The sequence below is a fragment of the Nomascus leucogenys genome, chromosome 16 (assembly GCF_006542625.1).
Source record: "Nomascus leucogenys isolate Asia chromosome 16, Asia_NLE_v1, whole genome shotgun sequence".
Taxonomy (NCBI): Eukaryota; Metazoa; Chordata; class Mammalia; order Primates; family Hylobatidae; genus Nomascus; species Nomascus leucogenys.
The window spans coordinates 84,736,160-84,754,279 of record NC_044396.1 but is presented as its reverse complement, the minus strand read 5'-3'; the positions used below and the strand labels follow the sequence as shown (position 1 = coordinate 84,754,279).

Genomic DNA, 18,120 nt, shown 5'->3' with positions numbered 1-18,120 from the left:
GATATTTGACTATATCTCATGATTCTGTGGGTCAGAAATTCTAGCAGGGATCAGCTGGATGATTTTTCTGTTCCTTGTGGCATTGACAGTGGTCAGTCATTCAGGGATATTCAGCTGATGGATGAAATGGTTCAGAGAGTCCAAGACAGCATCACTGATGTGTCTGGTGCCTTGGCAGGAAGGGCTGAAAGGCTGGGGCTGGGCTGGAGGGGGCATCTACATTGGCTTCTCCAGCACGGCAGCCTCAGGGTGGTTAGACTTTAACATGGAGGCTCAGGGGTCCAAGAACCAGAGTTCATCAAAGTGGAAACTGCAAGAATTTTTATTAACTAGTTTTGCAGATGACTTAGTGTTTCTTCCCTTGTACGCTATTGTTCAAAGTGGTCAGAAGCACATCCAGATTCAAAGGAAGGGGAACAGGCACCATCTTTCAATTGAAAAGAATGTATAATAATTTGTCATCATGTGTTAAAACCTTCACATCTCAAACTGAGATGTATCAAGCACTTACTATGGGCAAACATTTTACACACCATCCCTTAAAATCTTGGTAAAATTCCATCAAGTAAGCATTTTAGTGTTTCCCACTTTATAGATGAGGAAACTGAAAAACAATGAGGGTAAGCAATTTGCTTGAGACTCCTGTACTTGAGCCCTCAATGGTGGAGTAGGATATCCTAGTTACTCCCTTCTGAGTATATTCAAATCAGTAAAGTCCTAACTAAGACGTCAACTCTTGCCTTTCTTAAACTAATGGAGATGGGCAGAAGTTTGCACAAATAAATTAAGACAATCATTTAAAATTAATTTCATCTTCGATTTTGAGACATGCTTTTGTACTTCCATTTGATTACTAGAATGTCTGATGTTTGGAGAATTCATATCCAACAACACAAATTTATACCTACAGATATGGGTAAAGAAAGCACTGGAATTTTCCAATGCTTTCTTTATATTCCACTTCTCTTCCAGATGGAAAAAGAAGTTATCTCTTATATTGGATGCAAAAGATCAACTTAAGTAATGCTGCCCTCCTCCAGTCTTCTCTGTCACAAGTGATACAGTTAAGTTTGGTTTTTTCAGATCTTTTTCACTAGGTTGGTAGAAAGCAGACTGAATTTCTTTATCTGTAAGATGGAGACAGTAATTGTACCCACTTTTTAGGGTAACTATCTATGGACTGCTTTGTTTTCAAAAAAAAAAAAAAAGGAATAGTTGGCTGGGTGTGGTGGCTCATGCCTGTAATCCCAGCACTTTGGGAGACCAAGGCAGGTGGATACCCTGAGGTCAGGAGTTCAAGACCAGCCTAACCAACATGGAGAAACCCCATATCTACTAAAAATATAAAATTAGCCAGGTGTGGTCATGCATGCCTGTAATCCCAGCTACTTGGGAGGCTGAGGCGGGAGAATCACTTGAACCCGGAAAGTGGAGGTTCCAGTGAGCCAAGATTGCACCATTATACCCCAGCCTGAGCAACAAGAGCGAAATTCTGTCTCAAAAAAAAAAAAAAAAAGGAATAGTCATTGGGTACAAAAGTAATTGCGGTTTTTGCCATTACTTTTAAGTGGCAAAAACTGCAATTACTTTTGCACCAACCTAATAGCTCATACTGAGTACTTTCTACATGTCAAATACTCTTCTAAGGGTTTTACATGTAATGTGTCAATTAGTCCTCAAGGTGCCTGGTATATTGGAGGTAATCAATAAATACATGCTGATGGAAATAAAGAAGGAAGGAGGGAAGAAATGAACCAAGGAGAGAAGGAAAGAAGGGAGGGAAAAAAAGAAAGGAGGGAAGGGAAGAGAGGAGGGGGAAAGGGGTAAGGAAAAAGGGATAAAGGAACAGGATGATGAAAGGAAGGAACTGAGACTTGTAGTGGTGCTGGTAAACTTGGGAACTTGGTTTACCTTTCATAAAGTTGCAATGTAGAAACTTTTCTGAAGAAAAATAAATGCAAAGTATGATGGAATTCTAGTCACAATATTGGTTATACAACATAAAAAATACGAAATTATATAAATTAAAATGAAAATAAAAAGAACTAAATTGCTTTCTAGGCAAATGTCCCTAGAATTTATCCAGCATAAAAGAAGTAGGAGGACTATTTCGCTGTTACTGAAATAAAAAAAAACACACACACACACTCTTTAAGATTTATTTTTTTCTACTTGTATACACAAAATGTCACACCTGTTTTTTCAGGAAGCATAGCTCATCTTGTTATAGTTCCAGTAGCCAAAGAAATAAGTCTATTTGGAACAACAATTTGCATAAACAGACACACACTACAACTCTTTAAACTCTTTCATTCACTTTGAGTGAAATGAATTTGACTTTACTTAGAGCTGTCACATCGTGATTTCCCATTTGTCCTCCCTGTCAGTGGACTGTGACAATCACAGCACATTGTACACATGTCCTTCATACCCCCTGGGTCCTCTGTTTCTAAGAAACACAGTGACTGTGATGTTGGGTTGAGGAAGGACACATCATAACCAGCCCAGCCTGGCCCATGACAAACTGCAAAGAAGATGTTGCTGATTTCCCTGCTTTATCATCCAAAGCTTGTCTCTGCTTGTATTAGTCTGTTTTCATGCTGCTTATAAAGACATACCCCAGACTGGGCAATGTGCAAAAGAAAGAGGTTTAACTGGACTTACAGTTCCACATGGCTGGGGAGGCCTCACAATCACGGCAGAAGGCAAGGAAGAGCAAGTCACGTCTTACGTGGATGTCAGCAGGCAAAGAGAACAGCTTGTGCAGAGAAACTCCCACTTTTAAAACTATCTGATCTTGTGAGATCCATTTACTATCACGAGAACAGCAAGGGAACGATCCACCCCCTGGTTTAATTACCTCCCACCAGGTCCCTCCCACAACACGTGGGAATTATGGGCATTACAAGATGAGAATTGGGTGGGGACACAGAGCCAAACACTGCTCCACCAGAGTGTCAGGACAATCTGTCAAGACCTTGCCCCTGGAACCAGATCTTATCCTAGATTTTGGTGAAAAGGTCCCAAGAAAAAGAACTGTCCAATAACCAGAGAATGAGGTACCCTTCCTGGTAAGCCTGCTAGATTCCTTTACAACAGGGACACCTCTGTGGTTGGTGATCCTACTGAAGTGACAAGATGTAGGCCTTACACCCAAGACAGCCAAGCTCTTGAAGAAATTGGCTCACTGACTCCATTCAATCATTCAACAAGTATTTATTGAGCACCCAGTAAGTGTCAGGAGTTGTGCTGAGAGCTAGGATTCAGGGGTGGAAACAAAGAAACAACAACAACAAAATTCCCTCTCTGCCCTCGAGTAGCTCTCAGTCTAAAAAATGATGCAGTATAAAATTAAGGTTTAGGCACAAAATTCTGATTCACTATGCTTTAGTAAAATAATATCACTGGGCTTCAGTTTCCTAATCTGTAATATGTTCATGACAATATGACCTACTTGAGGGTTACTCTGAGAATTGAGTTAATAATTTCAAAGTATATGGGCAGTGTTGAGCGCACAGTGCTTAAAAATATCTTAGAGATTTTTCTCCAGTAGAATGACAGCCTGATTGTTTATTCACTTATGAATGAATGAACAGAATACTTGAGTCCCACAGATATAAAATTTCACAGGAAAAATCCAAGGCACATGTCCCAGTCTGTTGTTACTTCTATAATGAAATATCTAAGACTAAGTCATTTATCAAGAATGAATAAAAAATTATTTTTATTCTTGATGAAAGTCCAATATTGGAAGTCCAATATAAGGGCACTAGGCAGCAGCCACAGTAGCTCACACCTGTAATCTCAGCACTTTAAGATGTCCAGGCGGGAGGATCTCTTGAGGCCAGGAGTTCAAGACCAGCCTGGGCAACATAGTGAGATCTTATCTCTACAAAAAAATCTAAAAAAATATTAGCCAGGCATGATGGTGCACACACATAGTCCCAAGGTTGAGGACTGAAACCTGGGAAACACTGGGAAGTGCTCTGGAGAACAAAGTTGAGGTTCCAGTTTTAAAGAAAAAAGGACTAATCAGGAGAGGGGTGACTACGAAATTTGCTTGTTAGGAATTCTCACTGGTTTACATAAATAACATTGATTAGTTATTGGTTGTACATTGTTAAACTGTAGGGAATGAGTTATGATGTCCAGTGTACAGCATTGTTAGGTTAATTTATAGCCATTGGTGGCAACACATAGTCTAGAGACCATACGGCAGGCAGATTTGAAACGATTACTTAGCTTAAGGGGATGGGGGACTGGAACTTGACTGCTGTCACATTTCAGTGCCTCTCTAGGCCTGATAATTTAAAGGGGGCTCCCATTCCTCAGATAGAAAGTTTATTTTCTTTCTCATCACTCTTAAACTCTCAATCTTACTCTTGAACTCTCTAGTTATCAAAGGGGCTGCTGTGGTTTGAATGTTTTTGTTCCCTCCAAAATTCATGTTGAAATGTAATCCCCAATGTAGCAGTATTAAGAGGCATGGCCTTCAGGAGGTGATTGAGTCATAGGGGCTCCACTCTCATGAATAGGATCAGATGCCCTTATAAAAGGGCTTGCCAAATGGAGTTCACCCCTTTTCACCTTTTCTATCCCTTCTGTCATGTGCGGACAGAGGGCTCCTTTCCTCAGAAGAATGCAGCAGTGAGGCACCATCTTGGAAGTGGAGACCAGGCTCTCATCAGGCACCCAACGCAGCAGCACCCCGACTTTTTTTTTTAGACACAGAGTCTCACTATGTCGCCCAGGATGGAGTGCAGTGATCATGGCTTACTGCAGCCTCGAACTCCTGGGCTCAAGCAGTACTCCTACCTCAGCCTCCCAAGTAGCTGGGACTATATACATTAATTTTACCTCAGTTTCTTTTTTTAGGTCAACAGTGAGTAGGTCTGAGAGTGAGGATAGAAGCTTAGAGCCAACATGTCAAATACCTGGGTTGCAATTGCTCTTGAGAACTTTCTACAGTTCTGGAGTGGCTCCCTTTGTCTCCTGATCCAGAGGCTGAGATCTTTTATTATTATTTTTTAATTTTTATTAAGAGACATAGTTTCTTTGTGTCACCTAGGCTAGAGAGCAATGGCGCAATCCTAGTTCACTGCAAGCTGAGATCCTTTATAGCAGGCCTGACCTCATGCCTCTGTCAGCTTAGAAACTAATCTTTCTACCCAGTAGCAGCTTCCTTCTAGAAACTAGATCCTTTTTAGCCTTGATGAACCCCTTGTTGTTAAAATGCACTATTCAAGCACAGGCGAATTTGCTAAACTTGCCTGCTGCTCATAGCATTTCATCTCCTTTGTGAGTAATCAGACATCAGCGCTCAGTGTCACGTGTCAGTGTCAGCGTGTCAGTGGCACGACCATAGATGTTTACCCATATTGTCATCATCATGTGGAAATAGAGACGTTTCAGCTTTCAAAGGTGAAGTCATCTGTCTGATGCCACACAGTAATAAATCTGTGTATTTAATCTATGTTTCCAATGCCAGAGCTAATACTGTTCACCTCACACTAACCTGCTTTCAGAAAAATAATAGTGGATGTCAGGTAAGTTTATAGTTTGAGTGCCTTTTGGGAGGCCTCCTTGGAAATCCAAATATTTCTCCCCTTGGAAATCCAAATATTCAGGGAAATAGTGCCTGAAATCCCACTCTTCCAGTTCAATTCCTTTGGCCTGGCATTTAAGGCCCCCATTACCCCTGATCTAATCTCTTATTCTTACTGTTCGAGGATCCCTTCTATCTAGCTCTCTTTATTGTCAAACTGATGTGTCTGCTTCCCCCCATCACCTCACTCTGTTAGACTTTCCTGCCTCTCTCCAAGTTCATGACCTTGTCTCTACCTGGCAAACTCTAATAATTGCTAGCTGTAAATGCTTAACAGCTATTTGCTAGAAAAATTAATTTCTTTGCACTCAGTATTGCTCTAGGAATCTTCTTTCAAAATGCAAACATAACACACACATCAAGATAAGAAGCACGCACTCCATACTGTTTACAGCGACTGGGATGGGAGAAGGTTTTATCTTTTACATATTGCCCCCCTCCTTTTTCTGCAAATGGAGTAAAGAATAATAATTACTTTCATAATAATGGTACCTTTTAAAAATTCTTGGGAAGCTAATGCATGAAAGTGCTAACACTAAGATCTGAGGATGAATGAGCTTGCTGCTGGGCTTCCTAGTTTAGAATGGGAGAAGGCGCGTTGCACACTTTTGGAGAAGGGTCTGGGGAAACGTGAGGGGAGTGTGGGGCTGTAAGAGATATACTTCCTACATTTTACAATTAAGAGAGTGGAGAATAGGGAAATTGATGGAGGGGGTAATGGGTGGCGTTTTTGGAAAGCTTGTTAGCCGGAAATGGGTGTTGGGGAGTGACTTTAAAAAGCTGGAATATTGCCGGGCGCGGTGGCTCACGCCTGTAATCCCAGCACTTTGGGTGGCCGAGGCGGGCTGGATCACGAGGTCAGGAGATCGAGACCATCCTGGCTAACACGGTGAAACCCCGTCTCTACTAAAAATACAAAAATTAGCCGGGCGAGGTGGCAGGCGCCTGTAGTCCCAGCTACGCGGGAGGCTGAGGCAGGAGAATGGCGTGAACCCCGGGGGGCGGAGCCTGCAGTGAGCCGAGATCGCGCCACTGCACTCCAGCCTGGGTGAAAGAGCGAGACTCCGTCTCAAAAAAAAAAAAAAAAAAAAAAAAAAAGCTGGAATATGACAACCACAACGAACCTTTATAGTGAGCTTGTTGTTTTTATAGGGTCTTTCATTCACTCAAATTATCTAATTAAAGCTTCACAGTGATCCTTTTAGGTTATTTCTCATCTTACAGATGTGGAAGCTGAGGAGAAGGAAGTATAAGGTCACGCCGCTGGTAGAGTGGGGGGCCAAATCCAGATCTCTTGGCTCTGGAAGCTGTAAATCAAACACAAAAAGGAAAAAGTCAGAGGCGGTCTGGAAGGTACAGAAAAGAGAAGCGTCCTGATACTTTGTTCAGTCTAAACCATTGATTCGGGGAGAGGGAAGCAGTATGTGGCAAGTCGGAGGTGCGAGGAGGACGAAGACTGGGTTTGGGTTGGGGAGCCCCTGGCTGCTGAGCCCCTTCACTGCGGTCTCCTTTGCTTGCGCCGCGGAGCTCAGGAAACGCGGCGTATTTTGGCCCCGCGCGGCCGCCGTAGAGTCCCCGTTGCCTTGGCTCCCGAATTCCGATGGGGACGCACTGAAGAGCTGAGGTGAAGGGTGAAAAGCGTCCTTCGAGGTCCGGGTCCGGCTTGCCGGGCCAGCGAACTGGAGAGGCGCCATGGGCTGGAGTAAGCCCCCCTCCACCTTCCGTCCTCTATCGTTCTCCTTGTGGAAGTCGTCCCGGGTCTCGTGGGATCCTCGCCGCCCGCTCCAGCCCTGCGCTGCGGGTTCCCCAGCGCCTGGGCGGACCCCAGCCCTACCCGACCCTCCGCCCCGCAGCCCCGGCTGCACCAGGTCCTCTGCAGACTGGCCGGACAGCCTGGCCTTTTCCAGCTCAGGTTCCTAATCTGTAAAATGGGCGGGGCCGTAGGAAGGGGAGGAAGAGGCAGAAAGGCACTGGACTCCAGGAAAGGGGTCGGGGAAGGTGCAGGGGTTTTGGCGCCAGACACACCGGGTTCCGGCCTAGTGGCTCCTTACTGGCTGTGAACGTGGGCCAGTCACTGTCTCCAAGCCGCAATCTTCGGACTCATTCCCGAAGGCAGTGTAGCCTAATGGTGGAGGGTCCCGACTCTGGAGCCAGGGTTGAAGTCCTCCCTCTTCCTGTGACTTTGAGCGAGTCACTTCACCCCTTGGGCCTCAGCTTCTTCATCTCCAAAATAAAGGCAATCAGAGTACTGTTTTAGACACAGTAAGTGTTATAAACGTGTTTTTGTTTGTTTGTTTGTTTGAGACAGTCTTGCTCTGTCGCCCAGGCTGGAGTGCAACGGCGCGATCTCGGCTCACTGCGGCCTCCGCCTCCCGGGTTCAAGCAATTCTGCCTCAGCCTCCTGAGTAGCTGGAATTACAAGCATGCGCCACCACGCCAGGCTAATTTTTGTATTCTTAGTAGAGACGGGGTCTCGCCATGTTGGCCAGGCTGGTCTCAAGCTCCTGACCTCAGGTGATCCGCCCGCCTTGGCCTCCCAAAGTGCTGGGATTACAGGCGTGAGCCACTGCGCCCGGCCGTAAACGTGTTTCTTTAAAAATATACTAACAAACTGCAAGGTGATGCGGGTAAGTTATTTATACTGTATGAACCATTTTGATATCGACAACGTTTCTGAGCTCCCCATATGGCAGTTTTATACAGCTCTACCTAATTGATCACTTATCATTGTAAAAATGTCATAATTAACTTTTTTTAAATCAAGAGACTGCTCCAGATGATGGGCTTTCTGCCCTGGAAGACCTGACAGCCTGCAAGTGGGAGAGGTGGGGGTCGAGGGAGTGATTTGTAAACGTGAAACTCCTTTCCTAAATCAGCTACTGATATTTCTTCCTCTCTTCTCAGGGCTGTTTCCCCATCCCCTGGTCTCACCCTAGTTGGTCTTCTTCTTCTTCCTCTTCCTCTTCTTCTTCTCCTCCTTCTCCTCCTCCTCCTCCTCTTCCTCTTCTCCTCCTTCTCCTCCTCCTCCTCCTCTTCCTCTTCTTCGCTTTTTTATGTCGTGAGTTTTCCTTTGCCCTCTTTCTCTGAGTCGTGCCCACTTTCATTTGTTAAATCATTAACTTCTCAGACTTGCATCGGAGTGTCTACCTTGAATCAGGTATTGAACGCAGGATACAGTGAGGAAGGAGGCAGGTGTGGGCCTACCCTCCTAGGGAGGGAGAAGACAAACCCAAGTATAGTGGTTACAGCCAGGAGAGAGAGGGGTGCCTGTGCCCTGAGGGTGTGGGCAGGGGACCTAACCCCAAGGTGGGTGGAGGCTTCTCTGAGGAAGCAGTGCTGTCTGGAAAGGAAACAGGAAAGCACAGTGAATTGCCCAGAGGTGAGAAAGAGCAGGGCTTCCTGGTGGCTAATTGTCACTGACAGGAACTGGTGTGAGACAGAAAGAAGGAGTGGAGAGCAAAGAGATAAAGAAGGCCTGACAGGTAGGCAGGGATCCGCTCATACAGGTTTTGTACTTAGGATTTAGAAATTTATCAAAAGAGCCACAGGGAAACCAAAAGGTTTTGTTCACGGGCATGACTTGGCCCTGTAGGAGTTCGAGTGGGAGATAGTAGGCTGAACTGAGGTCATGGCAGCAGGACAGATGACAAGCACTCCTCCAATGAGTAGCTCTGATGTGCCAGGCTTGGTTAACATGCTTTACCTGCATTCTCCTGTTTGATCTTCCCAGCAGCCTTTTAAGGCAGGGAAGGATTACTGACATCTCCATTTCTTAGGTGAGGCACGGAGAATAAATCACATGGTAACTATCAGGGCTGGGAACAGAACCCACGAAGATTTCCTCTGGGTCCTGCATTACACCGCACTGCCTCCCACAGGACTGAGGCGAAGTGGACAGATTTTAAAGATGTGGGTGGAGAAAGTGGTCCTCTTTTGCTGTGCCACAAACCCTTTTTACATGTTCCCTCTCCCCCGTGCTTCCCAATAAATGGCCTTCTGCCTCTTGCTAACATCTCCTGACTGCTCCTGTGTGCCCTTTTTTCTGCTGCCTTTCCTGTACTTTCCAAAAAAAGATGCAGGGATGTCATTAGTACAGGTTTTAGAGAAACCGTGCTCGAGAGTTCATCTAGTGTACCTGTTCATTTTAGAGATGAGGAGGGGAACATTGATCCAGCCAATGTCACATCCCGTCAGTGAGGACAGACGTCAAACCTAGGATACGAGCTTCCTGGCTTTCGCTGCTCTTTCCACAATTCTCAACTTCCTACAACTAAAGGAGAAATTTGGGCTCCTGAGAAAGGATGATAATAATAGCTCACTCACACTTATTGAGCTGCTTATTGCCTTCTAGTCAGTGTTCTGAAAGTTTCTGTGTGTGTGTACTCATTGAATTCTCACAAAAATCTTTTGAGGTAGACACTAGTATCATCATCTCCATTTTGCAGATGAGGAATCTGGAGCACAAAGAGGTTAAGCAGCGTGCACAGTGCCACACAGTAAGTGGTATATCTGGGATGGTAAGCAGAGCCCGCACTCTTGTGTATGTTTGCTACATTGTCTCTTAGGAGTAGGAGACAGTTTCGTGAGAAAAAGAGAGGTCATGGTGCAAATTCTCATGTAAAGTTGAAGAGACCACTATTTTTGGTGTTCATGTCCACTCAGGAGGACCAATATCGAGCCTGGGGACGGTGGCGAGAGGAAAATGAATTAGTTCCTCTCTGTGCATTTAATCTGGTGTGTATTGTGATTTAGAGAAGATCTAGTGTCTTTATTTTTAAATTTTATACTATTGAATGTATTTTGTATTACTGTGACACATTTGTCATCTATAGATCTTCTTTGGTGAAATGCCTTCAGATATTTTGCCCATTTTATACATTGATTTGTTTTCTTATCATTGAGTTTTAAGAGTCTTCTATATATTCTGGATATAGGTCATCAGATATATGATTTGCAAATATTTTCTCCCCATCTATGGCTTATATTTTCCTTCTCTTAATTATTTTGAAAGAGAAGTTTTAAATTTTGAGGTTTAATTTATTATTTTATAGATCTTGCTTTTGGTGTCATATCCAAGAAATCTTTGCTAAGTTTACATAGATTTTTCTTTTTTTCCTAGAAATTTTGTAATTTTTGGTTTTACACTATTCCATCATTCATTTGACTCAATTTTTGTATATGATGTGAGATGTAGATTAAATTGTTGTTGTGTGTGTGTTTTTTTTTTTTAATATGGAAATCCAGTAGTACCAGCCCCACTTGTTGAGGACTATGCTCTCTCCATTGAATTGAACCTTTGGATAAACCAGTGGCATGTATATGTGTGTTCTCGACTTTCTTTTCTGATTCATTGATTTATTTGTCTTCCTCTGTGCCAATTTCACACTCTCTTGATTACTGGAGCTTTGTAATAAGTAGTCTTGAAATCCAGTAGTGTTTTTCCTCTAAATTTTTTAATCTTTTAAAGTTTTATTCAGATCCTTTACATTTCTATATGAATTTCAGTAGTATCTTGTCAATTTGTACAAAAATAAGTCTGCCAGGATTTTGACCTGGATTGTGTTAAATCTGTAGCTCGATTTGGGGAGAATAAGTGTCTTAACAATATTGAATCTTCTGACCCAAAAACAAGGGATATATCTCCATTTATTTAGATCTTACAAAATGTCTACAATATTTTTGAAGTTTTCAGTGGACAGACTTTGCACATATTTTTCTGATTTATCTCTAAGTACTTCATATTTTTTATGCCATTATAAGTGGTTAGTATATGGAAGTATACTTGATTTTTTCATACAGATCTTATATTCTGCAATCTTTTCAAACTTTCTTATTCAAGTAGCTTTTTATGTGATTCCATTTGATATTCTCTGTAGACAGTCATATCAGCTGCAAATAGACATAATTCTACTTCTCTACCACCTGGATGCCTTTTTTTTCCTTGCCTATTGCTAGAACCTTCAGTATAATGTTGAAGTGGTGAGAACAGATTTCCTGGCCTTTTTTTCTGATTCTTACAGGAAAAGTCTTTCTCCGCTCGATATAATGTTGATTATTGGTGCTTCGTGGATGCTCCTTATCAAGTTGAGTTCCTTTTTATTTCTGGTTTTCCGAGTTGTTGTCTTTTTAAAATCGGGAATGGATGGTGGATTTTGTCAACTGCTGTTTTGCATCTACTGACGTTATCACTTTGTTAGTTTATTAATATTGTATGTTACTTGGATTTCTGAGCATTATATCAACCTTGTATACATTGGATAACCTCCCCCTTAGTTATAATGTGTAATCTTTTTATTATATTGTTGGATTTGATTTGCTAAATTTTTTGCTTAGGATTTTTACGTATGTGTTCATGAGGTACATGGATCTGTAGTTTTCTTTCCTTGTAATGCATTTGATTGGTTTTAACTCTGACCTTATACAATATAATGGGAAGTATTATTTCCTCTTCAATTTTCTACAAGAGTTTGTGTATATGGGGTGTTATTTCCCCTTAAGTTTTTGGTAGAATTAATCAAAGGAGACATCTGTGCCATAGTTTTATTTGTGGAAAGAAAGGTTTTTAACTACATATCCAGTAGATATATGGCTGTTCAGCTCATCTATATATTCTTGAGTGAGCTTTTGTAATTTGTGTCTTTTAAGGGATTCACCTGTTTAATTGTCGTTCTTGAATTTATTGGCATAAAGTTACTTTTTTATTATTTTAATATCTGTAGAATACATATGATGTCACCTCTCTCACTCCTAATATTGGCAATTTGTGTCTTCTCTCTTTTTTGCTGATAAGTCTGACTGAAAGTTTACCAATTTTATTTTCTTAAAGAGCCAGCTTTAATTTTTATTAATTTTTCTCTATTTTTTTCTGCTTTTCATTTCATTGATTTCTGTTATAATCTTCATTATTTACTTTCTTCTGCTTATGTTGGGTTTAATTTGTTCTTTTTCTAGATCCTTAAAATGGAAGCCAATATTTGAGACCTTTCTTTATTCCTACTATAAGTATTTAATGCTGTAAATTTACCTCTAAGTAATGTGTTAGCTGTATCCTGCAAACTTTGATATGTTGCTTTTCTGTGTAATTTTTTTTTTTTTTTTTTGAGACCGAGTCTTGCTCTGTCGCCCAGGCTGGAGTGCAGTGGCGCGATCTCGGATCACTGCAAGCTCCGCCTGCCGGGTTCACGCCATTCTCCTGCCTCAGCCTCCTTGTAATTTTTAATTCTGTTCAAAATACTTTCTAATTTTCCTTTTTATTTCCTTATGCCCAAGTTTAAAAGATTACTTTTGTATGTTTTGCATAGATTTTTAGGCTAGAGGGTAAACCCTGTTTTATTACTCTATTATGTCCAGAACCTTATGTCACTGCTAATCTTATGATGAAGTACCGGTCCTAGCCCTCAGCTTTCTCTGTCCTCTGGTTTCAGGAAATGAAAACCTCTTCATAGTGCTCCAAGTCCAGTCCTCTGGTTTCACACTTCCTCTCTCAGCCTTTCCTGATCAGTTGTGTTTAGCAGCAGCCTTTTACAATACAATATAATTGTCCTTTAAGTTACAGTTTCTCTCATGTTTCTCTAACACCTGACATGTTACACTTACTAGTACATTTGCTTCCACTTGTATCCTATCTCTGTTCAACACCAGGGCAAGTCTTTACAATTGTATAACTGCCTTGGGCCAGGCACTATCTATGTTCTGCCTACCAGGAATAACGATGTCCTTGCCACACTGGCAACATGTAATCTGACTCCAAAATCCTATCTTAGCTAGCATCTGCTTTCATGCACCACTTCTGGTATCAACTCTTCCAGGTTAGGCTCCTCAGGAAGCTGATATCTAGGTGGGAATTAGCATTCAGGAGGTTTATTAGGGAGCATTGTTGGGGTGGGTAGGAAAGAAATCAAAATTGAGCAGAGGGGGAAGTTGGGCTGTGATGTGTCTAACAAAGGCCTTAGGAAACCAACCAGGATATCTAAACTTGGAATGAACCTTCTGACTTGCCCAAGTTGGGGTGAAGAACTGGGCCTTTATAGCTCCTATATCAACCAGTCGTTGAATGTGGGCTTTCCCAGGAAAGGAAAGGGCATGACCTTGGTTGAACAATCTCTTCGGCTGAGACAGCTCATGAAGAAGGTGGGTAGCTGAGGGCTGTCTGTCAACAGAGCCCCCAGCAGCTAGAGGAATTAATCCTTCAGTTTTGAAGAGGGACCTGAGAAGTACATCATGTCATCCACGATGGCCTAAGGTGCCCTTTCCTGGTTTATCTAACAAACATCTACTCACATTTCAAGATTCAGCTCAGGGCTGGGCATGGTGGCTCATGCCTGTAATCCCAGCCTTTTGGGAGGCTGAGGCAGGTGGAACATGAGGTCAAGAGATCGAGACCATCCTGGCTAACATGGTGAAACCCGATCTCTACTAAAAATACAAAAAAAAAAAAAATTAGCCAGGCATGGTAGCAGGTGCCTGTAGTCCCAGCTACTCGGGAGGCTGAGGCAGGAGAATGGCGTGAACTCGGAAGGCGGAGCTTGCAGTGAGCCGAGATCGCGCCACTGGGCGACAGAGCGAGACTCCGTCTCAAAGAAAAAAAAAAAAAAAGATTCAGCTCATTCTCGTCCTCCATGAAGCTTCTTCTGACCTCCCTTTTCTCAGTAGCACCGATCACTCTCTCCTGTGCACTCATCCTACTTTCTATGTGCTTCTCTCAGTGCCCCATAGCACTTAGTGCTTTTCAGTAGCACACTCCACTAAGTAGTACCTAAAGATATCACTAGATTGGGGTACAGTACGGCTGTTGCCACTCATTATGATGAGCCTGGGTCAGCAAGAAAAGACAGGCAAGTGTACAATCCTGCTTTTAAGAGTTTCCATTGAAAATGGTTAAAAAAATATTTTAGATGCTGCAAGAGGTGACCTTCACCTGTTTGTAACCCCTTTATTTCTATTAACTCTCAATTTCATATACATATCTGATAGTCTTTCAAGATGTCTGAAAATGCTACAAAATCTTCAATAAATACATATTGGTTGATTTTATTCTAATCTAGTAGGGAAAAAAGAGTTGTTTACAAAACATGATGTAAAGCCTGAAGGAATGAACACTAAATTATTGGCTTTGGGAGTTTTGAGAACTTTGCTTAATGTAATGAAAAACTTTAGAAACAAACACAGCAGGACAGCCTCCAGTATCCCAGAAACAACCTCACCGTGCCCTCTGTCCCTGCTCCCTGCAAAGTCATTTTACTGATACACCCTCAAATTTTGGAGAACTCATTCATATTAAGGAATTGGAAAGAAACTTAGGTGAGCTGATGTGTTTTGATTAAACCCTTGGATTCCTCCACAGCATCTTTTAGTGAGGGGAATATGTATCTGTGGTTGAAGCTGTCAATATCCTTCATCAAGAGCTTATTTCTCCAGTCAGACAGATACTGGTTAGCACTCAACCATCTGCATCTTATATTTTGCTGTTTGAAATTTCCTAAAATAAGGAAGTGAAAGCAATATGTTTTATATTGTGCCTTGGCATATTTTTCTTCTATACCACATAATAGGTACTATAATACCATTTCTCTTGAAATAGTCTTATGATAACATATTAATGCTTCCAAAGCATTTTATTATTTATTTATTTATTTATAGAAGGAAGGGAACTGACATTTATTGACCAATGACTGTATACCAGGCACTGTGCTAAGTTCTTTACTTAATTATTTAATCCTCAAAAAAATTTTAAGAAATAATTGCTAACATTATCTCCAGTTTACAGATGAGAAAACTGAAAATAGGTAAACAGTTTTGCCCAAATATATGTATCATAAACAGGTAGAGAATGGTGGGGCAAAGATTTGACATAATCTTTTCATGAGAGCACTACACATCCTATCCCTTAGGTTATGTTCGAGTTCTAAATAATAGTACAAGTTCATTCTAAGTCCTTAGCTGTCCAGGGCTCTTTACAATGGACTCAAACTTGCCTAGCTTTTTTATATTTCCCAATTCCTTCAATGCTGTGCTGTAGCCATAATGAATGCCGCATAATTTACAGAATCTTCTATGGCCTCTCTTCTTCTGAGCTTGCTTCTTGGAATTGTCTTTTATCTGCCCCATTCTCTTGAATAATCTTACTCATCCTCCATGTCTCAGCTGAAGATAGGAAGCTTTAGCCATCTTCTCCTAAGTCTAGATTAGAAACTCTGGGTATGCCTGACCACCCACATGACCCCGGTGGTATGCACACTGTGCTTCTTTTCTGCCTCTTCTACCAGGCAACCTCCATGAAAGCAAGGACTGTCTGCCGTTGTGTCTACAACATCATTACTGAAGGCACGTTCACTATATTGTGGCTGCAAAGTGAATGAAGATACACTTGCTTCTGGCCTTTGCACTCTGCTGTTTCTTCTGCTCCATTCTCTTCTTTTTTTCTGGTTAATTCTCATGTGTGCTCTGTATCTCTGTCGACATCGCCTGCTTCTGAAGCCGTAGCTGGGTTGGCTGCTTCTAGATGTTTCATGGTATCCAACTCTTCTCTCAAGCTCATCATTCATCATGCACTGTTGTCACTGCATCTCATTAATTCTGGACTGAAAATTCCTTGAGGGCAGAGTTTATATATATATTTTTTTACTTTTTAATTTAATTTTGTTTTTGACATAATTGTACATATTTATGGGATACATAGTGATGTTTCAATACATATAGTGTATAGTAATCAGATCAGGGTAATTAGCATATCCATTATCTAAAACATTTATCATTTCTTTGTGTTGGAAACTTTCAATATGGTTCTTCTACCTATTTCAAACTATATATTATTGTTTTTAATTTTATATTCAGAGGGTACATATGCAGGTTTTTTACATGGGTATATTGGATGATGCTAGGGTCTGAGCTTCAAGTGAACTCCTCACCCAAATAGTGAAAACAGTAGCCAGTAGGTCATTTTTCAACCCTTGCCTCCCCTCCTTCCCCCATTTTGGAGTCTTCAGGGTCTATTGTTTCCATCTTTATGTCCTTGTGTACCCACCATTTAGCTCCCACTTATAAGTGAGAACATGCGGTATTTGATTTTCTGTTTGTGCATGAATTCACTTAGGATAATGGCTTCCAGCTGCATCCAAGTTGCTGCAAAGGACATGATTTTTTTTCTTTTTATGGCTGCATAGTATTCCATGGTGTATGTGTACCAAATTTTCTCTATCCAATCCGCTGTTGATGGGGACTTGGGTTGAATACATTACTTTGATATTGTGAATAGTGCTGCAGTAGCAGACAGGTACAGGTGTCTTTTTGATTGAATGATTTATTTTCCTTTGGGTAGATACCCAGTAGTGAGATTGCTGGGTTGATTGTTTATTCTATTTTTAATTCTTTGAGAAATCTCCATTCTGTTTTCCATAGGGGTTGAACTAATTTGCATTCCCACCAACAGAGTATAAGTGTTCTCTTTTCTCTGCATCCTTGCCAACTTCTATTATTTTTTGACTTTTATAATAATAGCCATTCTGACTGGCGTGAGATGGTATCTGATTGTAGTTTTAATTTGCATTTCTCTGATGACTAGTGATGTGGAGCTTTTTTTTTTTTTTATGTTTGCTGGGCACTTGTATGCCTTCCCAAAGCGTTTTTAAATCTCTAGAATGATCTCACGTAAGTGCAGTGCTATATTATTTGGAGTAGAAATTTCCAAAGGCAAATAATGCTCCTTGGACTTAAAGAATGTTTGCTCTAAATTAGATAGTATATAAAACCAAAAATGCTTTCCTGTTCAAAAGCATGAAACACTATAATCTCCATGCACCATGAAGAAGATATCTTTACACATTTCTTCTTGGGGGCTCTGGTTTTTGTTCTGATGTTTGTTTGCCATTACAGGTGAAGCAGCATTGTGTAACAACAATTTCCTCAGTGCTATAAAATGGTAAGCCACACGGCAGTTTGCTTGTTATAGGAAAGTTTAGAAAAGATCTGCTGGGAAATTCCACATCGTCACAGTTCTATCCTCCTCTGCGATTATCCATTTTCTTTTAATGTATCCTAATTATATATAATCATTGCTGTCCAGGCAAACTTCTCTGTTGTGTCCCTTCTTTCCTTTGTGTGTGTGTGTGTAATTTAGTTATTCATGCTAAGGAAGGTTCCCTAAACTCCACCTCTTTAAACTAATAGGGATTTTTCTCATCTTAATTCTCATGGTTAGAATATATGAATCAATATAATTCTTTCCTAATACTTAACATGGCTTCGAAAGAGAAGATTTGACAGTTGCATGAAGTGATTGATTTTACACACATAATACCTTGATGAAGAGACTTTCTTGGTTGGTCGCAGTGGCTCACACCTGTAATCCCAGTACTTCGGGAAGCCAAGGTGGGTGGATCGCTTGAGTCCAGGAGTCTGAGACCAATGTGGGCACCATAGTGAAACTCTGTCTTTACAAAAAAAAAAAAAAAAAATTAGCTGGGTGTGGTGGTGCATGCCTGTAGTTCCAGCTACTCAGGAGGCTGAGGTAGGAGGAT

General features: G+C 41.4%; 1 protein-coding gene across 3 annotated transcripts in view; it reads left to right on the top strand.

Annotated features, from left to right (window-relative positions):
• Positions 1-7,173: 7,173 nt before the first annotated feature.
• LRRC6 (leucine rich repeat containing 6) overlaps positions 7,174-18,120 on the top strand; it is a 103,795-nt gene continuing 92,848 nt past the window's right edge. Inside the window, exon 1 of one of the 3 annotated variants that reach the window (XM_003256217.2) lies at positions 7,174-7,307. In XM_003256217.2, the coding sequence (XP_003256265.1) occupies positions 7,298-7,307 (10 nt within the window). In that variant the 5' untranslated portion in view covers positions 7,174-7,297. Of the gene's footprint in view, positions 7,868-18,120 lie in introns of all 3 variants that reach the window. The other 2 variants (XM_030795226.1, XM_030795227.1) reach the window with 2 other exon arrangements.